Source organism: Pristis pectinata, chromosome 19, assembly GCF_009764475.1.
Source record: "Pristis pectinata isolate sPriPec2 chromosome 19, sPriPec2.1.pri, whole genome shotgun sequence".
Lineage (NCBI taxonomy): Eukaryota > Metazoa > Chordata > Chondrichthyes > Rhinopristiformes > Pristidae > Pristis > Pristis pectinata.
Window position 1 is genome coordinate 13,037,143 of NC_067423.1, and position 12,052 is coordinate 13,049,194.

The window sequence follows — 12,052 nt, forward strand, 5'->3', positions numbered from 1 at the left end:
GTGAGCTTTCTTGGCCGTGGTATCTTTGTGGTTGGACTAGGACAGGCTATTGGTGATGTTACTCCTTGGAACTTGAAGCTCTCAACCTAAGCACCATTGATGTAGACAGGAGCATGTGCACTGCCCCCCCCTTCCCCCCCCCCCCCCTTCTTGAGTCAATGACCAGTTCTTTTGTTTTTCTGACATTGAGGGAAAGGTTGTTGTTATGACACTATGTTACTAAGCTCTCTATCTCCTTCCTTTACTCCAACTGATCATTATCTGAGATACAGCCCACTACGGTGATATCATCTGCAAACTTGCAGATGGAGTTAGAGCAGAATCTGGCCACACAGTCATGAGTGTATAGGGAGTAGAGTAGAGGGCTGATGGATGTTCTCCATGCATCTTTTGAGTGTCAAGTCATTTTGTATCATCATTTTCTTGGACAGTTTTGATATTAATTTCATTTATTGTTCTTTGTGTTTTATCTCTTTTCTAAGCTCTGAGTACAGATTTAAGTGTCCTTTGCATTTAATTTCTGAGCCAACTATTAACGTTTATGGAAATTGGTCAGAAGTCATTCTATTTGTGAAAAGCTAACTTTTATTTACTTGCTTTTATTACTGTTCCTGTTTTGTTGAAAGTGGCCTTTGTAAATTGTAATATTTGGGACTCTTCCTTGCTCAGATTGAAGAAAGGCAATGCTGCTGCAAGATTTGTAATTGAAGATTTTGGCTACATCCCCTGCTTTGTTAATATGAGTCAGCGTTCAATTACTGCACCTCTCTCTGGTTTCTACATCTCCTTCTACTTCCTATGTTTTGACCAGTTTTAGAAGGCTTTCCAGAGACAGTCAATTCTGTGTTAGAAGCAGAATAGTGCTGTAATAAAATTACTGTGGGAAAAGTGATTTTGTAAAAGTGCACTGCATTCTTAATTGAACTAATTGCACAAGAAATGTTGTCACATTCAAAACCAAAGATATAAAAAATGTCAAACAGATACAGTATACTGAGGATATTTGTAATCTGTCAATATTAAACTTTGATTCTTTTTCTGTTATTCATTATTTTACCTGTTAATATGTAATGGCTGTCTCAGCTGTAAAGAGTATGTTCAATTATAAAATATAGTACAAAGATTCTGATAACAGTCAATTTGTTAACAACATAAATCAGTGTATATAGATAAGGAAGGAGACAATAGAAAACTACGCAGGATAATACATACAGAAACAGTAAACATTGATCAGATATGTAAGATGTCTATTTTAAAGAATGGAAGCTCAGAAGGATTTGGATGATTTCATCAATAATAGTCTCAGATTTGGGTTGGCATAAATAAGTTACCAATTATGTTGTGTGTGCATGTGCAGAACATCAAGTGATAAATCAGGTAAGTTATAGATTTTGGTGTGTCCACTTTGGAAAGTGGTAACAGCTTCAGTAGATTCAGGTTCAGTAGGTTCAAAGTAAAGGAAGACAAGTTTTCTGAAAAAAAGATGATAATGGTTAACTTTGATATTTTTGTAGAAATTCGAACACACTAGTTATAAGATTTGGTGATTTTTGAAGCTTGTGAATTCTTATTGTCACTGAGGTGTGATTGTGATCTGAAAATGAAGAGATGGAGCTAAGAAAGAATATATAGTTTCAGGGAGAGAAACTCACAAAACTTCAACTGTGGCAGTATTTTCTCGAGTGAAATGCTAAAGTGATCAAGGTGAGCAGCAGCTCAAATCAGTGATCAGGTAGGGTGCTGAGGTTGCACTTGCAAACTGCCATCCATTGTGTTGATAAACAGAGATGAGTAAGTACATTGGGAGGAGACGAAGAAAACAGGAATTTGCTAATTGACATGGCTCCTCAGAAGTTAAGTGCGAGCCAACATAAATTTCAATTTGTGACAGCTTCTTAACACATAAGTGGAGCAGAGCTGCTGGAGAAGGTGTAAAGTCAAGTCCTCCCTCAGAATTGATTTTTATTTTAACCTGAAAGCATAACACTGTATTCCAACGACTGTTGTGTCATTAGATTTGCATAAAGCTAAAATTTAAACAAAAGTGACGCTGATAGCCTGCTTTTCAGGGGTGGTTAAAAGGAGAGATCAGTCAATTGAGAACCAGAGAAAATGAAGTGGAAGAAATATTACGTTTTAATACTCTTAGAAAGGGCTACGTAAAGAAAGTGTATGCATAAAAGAAAAACGTAAATAACAAGATCAAGTATATAAAGAAAAGAAACATGAAAACTGTAAAGACATAAAATGAACTCGCATCAGCTGAATGGAAAGGTTCTCAAATATGTGTTGTCTCAGTAGTTAGAACTGAATTTGCACTGGATAAGTATTTTGAGGAGAGGAAAATGAGGAGAGGCAATTTAGAATAAAGGATATTGAAGAGAATAGGGACCTGGACGTATGAATGCACAAAACGTTGAAAGTGACAGGGCACATTTGGAAGGTGGTTGAGCAGGCATACACAACTCTAGGGTTATCTATAGATGTATAAAGTTTAAAAGCAGGAAAATCTACTGACTAATGTTCGTCCGGCCTCGACAGGAATAGAATGCTCAGTTCTTGTTGCCATATTGCCACAGAAGGATATGAAGTCGTTAGGGTCCAGAAAAGATTTATGAGAAAATGGGATGAGGGACAATAGTTACAAGGACACATTAGGAAGACTAACGCTGTTTTCTTTAGAGAAGTGAAGGCTGATTTGTTGCAAGTATTTAAGGTGGTGATGGATCTGAACTGAGTGGATAGTGGGAGGCTGTTCCCTTTGGCAGAGGGGCTGAGGAGCAGAGGGCACCGCTATCAAGTCAAGGGCAAGGGAATTAAGAGCAACAGAAGGAAAAGCTTCTTTTAGGCAGCATGTGTGGAATCTGCAATGCAGAGCCTGCAGATGTGGTGGAGGCAGGTTTCACTCTGGCCTTCAAGATTGAATTGGATAGATACATAGTGGAAAAAAAACTTAACTAGACAGAGAAGAGGTCAATGAGTCAAACCAGAAAAGTTCTCTAATAGAAAGCTGCACTCTATCCATGCTAGAATTCTATGATGTTTGAGTACCTCAAATGCCACAAATTAACAAATTGTCTTTACTAATCCAAATCTCATAAATTAAGGTCTAGCTATTCAGAATGGGAGAGTACTTTGGTTAAAATGTTTGTTTTTTTTAACACAGTTATATGTTTCATTCTTAATTGAATTTAACAAGTTAGCTTTGACAAACAGTTGTTTGTGTAGTCTGGCAGAAATAAGTTCAGAATCCATAAACAATTACATATTTGCTTATGAGTTCTGGAATAGATTATCAACTATTGCAATAGTTACAATTATTTACGTTCTTTAAGTGATAAACGTGGGGGATTACAAATTAAATAATATTTCCATACTGATGTATGCACTTAAAATGCAAAATATTTCACTTTTTCCAGAAAGTAATTATTGATTTTAAATTGATCACCTTTACAAAATGCAGACAGTATTGTCCAAAACAAGCATGAATGGTTCAAAATGTTTCCCATATCAATGCAAAATATGTGCCATGTGCTGCACTGTGTAAATATTTCCCAGATTACTCTGTACTCAGGCCACTTGCATTTGAAGCTTTAGAAGGATGAAATCTGTAACTCAAAATTTTGAGCATGCATGTGAAGATTGGTAGGATATAAATCAAATTACAATAAACTGACCTGATGGTTTTAAGAAAATATATTATTTGACTGTTTACCCTCGCATTAACTATAGGAATATAAAACAGTTCATATTGTTCTTGATTGATTTTTGCATCCAAAATGTACAGCGAAATCTGGTTGTTCGGTGCATAATGTGCTATGTGTGCCGGCTAAGCATAGTTTGGTTAATTAAATTTCAAATGCAGATGATGGAAATTTAACTCGTACTTCCTTTTTGATTTGTTACATTTACCCACTTAGTTGGAATTTGCCATTTTGTATAAAAGTAGAGTGCAAAAGTGTGCCGATGTGTAACTCTGTGTACCGAATAACAAGCTACATTTCTGCAAATTTGAGGATTGTGTCAAAAGGTGAGGTGTCACAAGTTATTTAATCCTCTCCATGAAAATTATTTTCTTCAGAGGTTTTGTAATTTTCTTTCAGCAAACTTGAATTTATTTACACTCTGTAACTTCTGTATCACAAAATATTTGTAACCCCAATTTCTTTGCCCATTTCAACAAATGCTTCTATATCATAAACATTGAGGCGTCACAATGAGTTTACGAAGGGAATATTCTTTACCACTTTAACAATGTCAAATTTTGAGGTCTTCGAGTTCTTTTTCATTAGATTCTTCACCACGTTTCATGCTGGGCCACAATTTTTCTCCCAGCTTTTCTTAAAGTTTCACTTCTAACTGAATCTCATGCCATAGCATCATTACAAGTTGCATCCTTAATGCTATAATGTGACTGGAAATCTCAAGTAATGCCATTGTGGTTTATCAGAATAAAAATACTTTATGTTTTGATTGGTCCATAGGTTAAAGTTACAGGCAAAAAGATGGTAAATATATTCCCAAAAGCTTACTCTCACCAGTGAGAACGTTAACAACAGTTGTAGGAGAATACATTATAAATAATGAAACATCTATTGCTTTGAGCTTTGTATTCCACTCTTCACTTCTTTGAAAACTTGAGGGCATTTATGTTTACTGATTACTGAAAATTTCGCCTTCTGCGTTCCTGAAGCATTAACACGCATTTGCACAGTCAGTCATCTAATCCTGGTCTTGCTTAAATTTAGTAGCACTCATTTCACCAGGACAAGTAAAAGCAGGCAAACATTACAAGAAAAGGCCTCATTCATCTGCATTTATTGGATATGGAGACAAATCATGTTTGATCGCTGATTTATTGAGGATGTTGCAATATTCCTCCCTCAGTCATGATCTGCTGATTTTTGCTTGCCCAGTGCAACTTTATTCCATGGTGGAGTTGGAAACGAGATAACCAGTTCTCAGAAAATGCACGTGGATGTCATAAAAACCGTTCGCCTTTTCCAAGAGTATTGGCCTGGAGATTGGGGCATCCTTGGAATGTTTCCAAAAAAACTGTCCTTATTCATTTTAGATCTGTGTGGGATACACTGTACATCTTCTGATTTTCTAATCTCTGAACTCGCATAGAGATGAATTAACATGCCTTTACATGTCTTGATGGCACAACTAGAGGAGGAACTAATTTTGTATTGCTTCAACCAAATACTCTGACATTCTCCCGTCCCAAGGCTCTTACAGATGTCAATCTTTAATTCAGTGTCAACGCCACCCTCATATTTCTCACCTTGAAAATATATATAGTATTGTACTGTGAAAATATATTTTTTAAGAGAGGCCCAAATTTCTTGTCTTTTTAAGGCAAATAGTTTGAATAGCAAAAGGTGACAGCTTGAGAGACTAGAAATATTCAAGCAAGTAGCAAAGCTGAGACAATTACTTCCAGGAGGCAAGTAAAGAAATGATGTTCAAAAGGAATGGGAGACTAACTGTAATTCCTCAATTTAATGTCTTTAGGGTTTTATTTTCAAACTGACGTTGGTGGCTGACCAAATAGTCCAGTTTGTTGTATCAGTTTTCTCTGTACATATTTTAACATGAATGTCATTCTTGGTATCTTCGAGTTCCTGAAGAAATGAGAAAAATTAACTGTGCTCATAAGGAAACTATTTGGCACTCGAATATTCTGGGTGGTTTCTTGTTATTAGTTGCAACCACTGACCCACATTGTGTAAAACAAAATATTGAACATTCCAATAAAGAAATGAAGATTTGGACTTGTGATACATCACTCGAGGACAGCTGCCAATGTGTGTCCATCAGTGTCCTACAACAGCGACATGTAATAACCATATAATTGGTTTAGTAGTGCCAGCTGAGAGATGATCATTGTCTCGCACACCAGGGAGCATATCACCACCACACCATACAATCATTTACATCCACTTGAATGGACAAATGAGATGGTCCAATTAAATTAGGTGGGACCAAAATGGACCATACAGTACAATGATCTGAATGGTAATTGTTGATGGTGACTTTCTAGTTGACCCCATGAAGCAACAACTCTTAAATAAAGTCTGTTTCATCCTGAGTTTAAATTCTTCTCTGATAGTTTGCCACAGTGCTTGGGACACTAAACCTTTCGAGAGAAGGGAAGAGCAGGAATAACAACAGCACATTATGAAAAACAGAATAGACCTTTATAATTGTAATTAAGTTTGTTGCTACAATTAAAAGGTATACTTTAAGCAAAGAGATTATTGAAGGCACATAATACTTAGTTTCAGTGGTAGAAAATTTAATAACTGTGCATACTATGATTAATTCCATAAGGAATTACTCACATTTGATGGAAATCTATCACAGAATATTGCCTTGATCAATTCCTTGATTTATTGACTGAATCCCAAGAGAGTGGGTGGAAAATGGTTTCAAATTACCTACATGTACATTTTTTTTCAAATAACAGATATTCTAAATATTTGAATGTAAGCACAGTGGTAATTTTAAATTACTTCATAGAAATGGAAGCACAGTCTATCGTTATTTAGGAAACAAAAGAGTGTTGAAGTGGTACCCTTAATAGTAACTATTTTCAATCTGTTGATTATTCTCTCACTTTTTTTCACTCTTTGCTCTCTATTCAAGCCTTTCTTAACCCATTCTCTGCTACACTGCCCCGCCACCACACCACCCACACCTTGAGCCAAGATATTAACTGCTTACCTACTTGCTCACGAAATATTTGTTCGTGCTCATAGTAAAGCTACAGATACTGACTGAGCAAAGTTTGGCTTGTCACCATGATTGTTCAAGACTCTTTATGATGCTATACAGCTGCAGCTTTGTGTACGTGTGCCTCCTTAAGTTCAGTGAAACTGATTGTCTATCTGTTACATCAGTCATCACTGAAAGAATGACGGAAGGAGAAGTCCTTACCACATTTAAGCAGTACTCGGACAACCATCTTAAGAGGCATATCCAACAAGGCATGGGCCCTAAGCTGACAAGAAGGATATATGTAGTATCATTTTATGGTTGGCATGGATACAGCCCCTTCTGTGCTATTACTCAATTTGATCTTATGATGTCGATTCACTCAATGGAACAGGAGAATTCGGAAATGTGGGCTGATTTCTTCTTTGACCTTATCGATATTTTATCTGATATTCTGATGGAAACATTATTGTAAGGGATATCTTGTGAAGTGGATGAGGGATGGGCATAAATCTTGTATATTGAAGTTTTCCTTTCCTGAAGTATAATAGTGGGGGATTATATTAGTGAAACCTGGGGAAATATTAACAGTTGTGGCATGTGAATGATAGTATTCCAACCTAGTTATTTTTTAAGCAGATGAACTGACAATGTATTTATCATATGCAGAAAAAATAAATTACCAGACATTTACAACAATTACAAGATGCTTGAGATGTTATTGTACAGACCAAATAACCCTCAAAGACCATGTCAAATTAGCTGTAGTAACACAGAAAATAAATGTCAGAATCAAATGTTACTTTTTCTTGATTTCTTTAACTTAATTTTCATTTTTTTTATTTTCTAATGTCCCCAGATCCACTTCACCCTCATTCCTCTTTCAATATCTGAATAAATTTTAATAAGCCATCCTCTGCTTTGTGAATCTTCATTAGTTGATCCTATCATTCTTAAAGTCTCAGATGCCATGTTGCCCAAGCTTTTTATTGCTTCCTGTTTCCAGCAAGTTACTGTGCAAATCATTTTCAAGCCATAAAAGATGTAAACTAATGCTGTAAAGTGTCCTGTTCAAGGAAGAATTCTTCCAGGTTCAGTTAGGATGAAGCAATTGACTGTATAATTTAAGGTGGGCCTGGACAGATCAGGAAATTTCTGTTGCTTTATTGTTGCCATGCATGAAGGAAGCACATATGTGCAAGCACTCCCCTCTAGCAGTGCCAATATCTATCTGTTGCCTGGTGGTGTTTGTGAATTTCATCCCTTCCTCTGTGGAGATATTTGACCTCATATAGACGTTCTGCAGAACAACTTTAGATACAGCTAAGTCACCAGTTGAGGAACTTTAAACATGAATGTTTCCCGTGCCAGTTCATAGGTACAATCCGTTGTTGGAGTGCCTGTTCTAGATCTTAATAGAGTCACAACCGTACCTACAGGCTCTGCAAATTAAAGAAAAAAAGAGACACATCTATTTATGTATCGCCTTTAGCAACTTCATCAAAGCATGTTGTAGCGAAAGAAGCACTTTGAGATATAGTCATTGCTAAATGCAGCACAAATTTGGACACAGCACAGCCTCTCAAAAAGCAATGTGATAATGACCACATAGCCTGTTTCAGTGATGTTGGTTGAGGAATACATTTTGGCCAGGGTGCCAAGTCTCCATACCATTATATAAAAAAAATGTGGCAGGGTATTATTTTTCCTCCTGAGATCATAGACTGGACTTGATATAGTCTCAAACAGTGCAGCACTTCTTTGGTTATCCACTGATGCATCAGGCTAAAATTTGTGCTCAAGCTTCTGGTATGAGTCTTGAAGCTTATGACTCAATGGCCTCAGACTGAGTCACTGTTGACCCAATTAGTGCTCATTGACACACATTGCATCAAATTATATCTCTGCCAGAACAAAGAGTGGTTTCTGTGTGATAAAGCAATTTGAAGACAAGAAGGCTTGGACTTAAGAGAGACACAATATTGAGGTATCTAATTACAACTTCATTGTTCTTCCCACATCAAGTCACATAGAATAAGTTATCAGCTTCCATATACATATTCAGATATTGTTGAGATACATCCAAAGGAAACAGCTTGCTCCATGGAGCTGTCAACATATTTAGGATGATCACTATTAATAACCAAAATCAGATTTTGCTGTTGGTATCAAGCTGTTTGGTTCATTTTGTTCTAAAAGGTGACATATATAAATATTTTGAGAACAATAAGATAAAGAGCAGAGCCACTGAATTGTGTTTTTCTTTGCATAGTACAATCCCATAAATTTTAATTGGAATCATAGATTTCCATTCAATTAAACAATTAACTTGATTTCATAAGTCTTCATAAACTAGTTGGTGTAACTATAAATCTAAGAATCTGAACTCCCAAAATACTGGTTACAAAGCCAAGTATAATGAATATAAATCATCTAAAAAATGGTGACATTCATTATATTCAATAGAACTTCATTTTGTTTTGAAGCTTTTCTGATTCTGATTAAATTTGTTCATAATACAAATAAAAGCCGAGGTACAAGAAATGCAGTGGAAGACCATTTCTCATCATCTTGTCTGCCGCTTTGGAAAAGCAAACAAAACTGTGTTGAGAAAATTGATTTCAGCCAAAGCCAAATTGGAGCACCAGAATGGCCTAAGTGCTTCAGGATAGGAACAAATAGCATTAGCATGTTTTCCTGGTCTTATAACTTTGCACTTGCCTCAGCTAGAGAGTATGCTCATGTGAATGTTTGGAAAGTCCTTAGGTTTAATGATATTGTCCCCTCCAGTCTGATTGCCTCTCTGTGATTGATAGCTGGAATCTCATAAATATGCTCATTTGGACAAGGTACCACAGGCTGGCTGACAGCTGTGGAGCCTTACTTCAACGTGATTATGTCTTCGGGGAGAACCACAGAAAATTATTTGGGTGGAGGATAATCAACAGATTAGGAACTTGTACATGTAATTGTGATATTAATGTTGCAAGTAAAAAGAATCTTGGTTGTATACAAGTTTTGCCTAAATAGTTTCCCAAGGACCCTTCCAAAGTAACAATGAATCGTGGAAAATTTTAAAATGCCTTTTGATCTGCACTGGTGTTTATAAAATACTGAAGCCTATTCTTCAGAAATAGCCATATCTTTAGCCAAGATGTTACAGTACACCTTGCAACAATGGCATTATATAGCTTAGTTATTCAACTTTTCTCTTTTGAAAAACCTCAGCAAACCCTTGGTTAAGATATAGCTGCTTATGTATGAAGGTAAATCACAAATAAAACAAGTCTTTTAAGCAAGAGGAAAATGTACTTTCAGAAAGTAACATAGAAAGAAGCTGATTCATTTTCAATTTTTCATGTGGCCCTGTATTGACATGCATGACTATCAATTTTCTGCTAAATTGACAATAGCCTCAGAAAATTCTTTACCTATTACTATTGAATTAAACGTGAGCAAAAAAGTTCCTTTTGAACATCTTCTGCCCTAACCTTTAGGGTCAGATTATTATCTTAGAGATTGCTCTTGGTTTTCTGTAGCGGCTGACCCTGGATTATTGGTATTGGTTTATTATTGTCACTTGTACCGAGGTACAGTGAAAAACTTGTCTTGCATAACGATCGTACAGATCAATTCATTACACAGTGCAGTTACGTTGGGTTAGTACAGAGTGAATTGATGTAGTACAGGTAAAAACAATAACAGTACAGAGTAAAGTGTCACAGCTACAGAGAAAGTGCAGTGCAATAAGGTGCAAGGTCACAACAAGGTAGACCGTGAGGTCAGAGTCCATCTCATCATATAAGGGAACCGTTCAATAGTCTTAGCACAGTGGGGTAGAAGCTGTCCTTAAGTCTGGTGGTACATGCCTTCAGGATCCTGTATCTCCTACCTGATGGAAGAGGAGAGAAGAGAGAATGACCCGGGTGGGTGGGGTATTTTTTTCTGCTGGATTGAGATAACAAAACACTGCTGTTTAACTTTTTATTTTTATTTTAGTTCCTGATCCAAGTTTCAAATAACAGTTTTTGACTGCAATCCCTGGCTAACTACCCTCATCATCTTTATCAATTCTTCAGAAACCTCTGACAAGGTTGACCACATCATCCTCTTCTAACATCACTCCTCCATTGTCCAATCGGGGGAAATTATCCTTGCCTGGTTCCATTCATACCCATCAAAATGCTGCCAGATAATCTCCAACACAATCCTGAAAATTCCCCCCAGCATTTGCCCTTCAACTTCAATTCTCATCTGTACACTGTCATTTCATGACCAGGTCTGTAACTAGAAAACAACCTGGCTGTTCTGAAGTAGCTGGACCTCTGGCCAAGCCGCTCTAATGCAGTAACAACCCTTGTATCTAACCAATAATGTGGAAAATTGCTCAGGTATATCCTGTTTACAAATCCAATCTAGCTAATGACTGCCCAATCAGTCTACTCTCAGTGGTCAGCAAAGTAAGTGAATGTATCATCAATGGTATGTATTGCCAACCAGAAAACAAAACATTTATGGCTACTCTCTACATCCTGTTAGCCAGACAATCTTCTATCTATGCCAATATTTACATTCTACATCATGAACTTTTATGTTCCACAATAACCTTTGATGAAGCACCTCAAAGTTTGAAACAACCTTTGTGTCATTGAATTAAGATGAACACTTCAAACCAAAAAAGTGTTATTATGGCCATGCAGTATGTTCTCCATTATATTGCTAATCCTTATGTTAATTGATTTTCTTGCATGAATGGTCCTTTACCCCAAAATTGCTCCATAACCTTTTTAAGTGGCATTTTGTGAGCATTTGTGCTTGTTACATCGTCGTGCAGAATTTATGACTAACACTGAGACCTTTCAATGTCATATATCCACTTCAGTCCAAAATTTATTCAATTAAACTCAAAGTTGCTGCCTATATAACAAATATTCACTGTTCACTGTATCCCTTTGAAGTCCTTTGGGAATCCAAATAATGGACATCAGTCTTAATCTGTTTCTTTTCAGGTGGGGCTGACGACAATCTAATCGAAGGAGGAGGCACAAAGTTTGTCTGTAAACCTGGTGCTCGGAACATCACAGTTATCTTTCATCCATTGTTAAGGTATTGTCCAAATCAAAAGACAAAATATTAGTTGATAGAAATGTTGCCTGAAGTTGGTTTTATGCACACTTCCCTGATGTTATATAATCCGTTTCTTCTAATATTTTGCTATTGCTTGCAAATTTTGGACATTTCAAAATATTTTTCACTTATTTATCTCCATGCAATAGAATCTTGAATTATGATGATATGATGTTGTCTCTAAAAGTCAACATTTCTAATTTTA

At 36.4% G+C, this 12,052-nt stretch overlaps 1 protein-coding gene across 1 annotated transcript in view; it reads left to right on the plus strand.

Moving 5' to 3' along the window:
• exoc4 (exocyst complex component 4) overlaps nucleotides 1–12,052 on the plus strand; it is a 374,968-nt gene that overhangs the window by 132,853 nt on the left and 230,063 nt on the right. Inside the window, 1 exon segment of the mRNA XM_052034230.1 lies at nucleotides 11,730–11,826. Coding sequence (XP_051890190.1) covers nucleotides 11,730–11,826 — 97 coding nt within the window.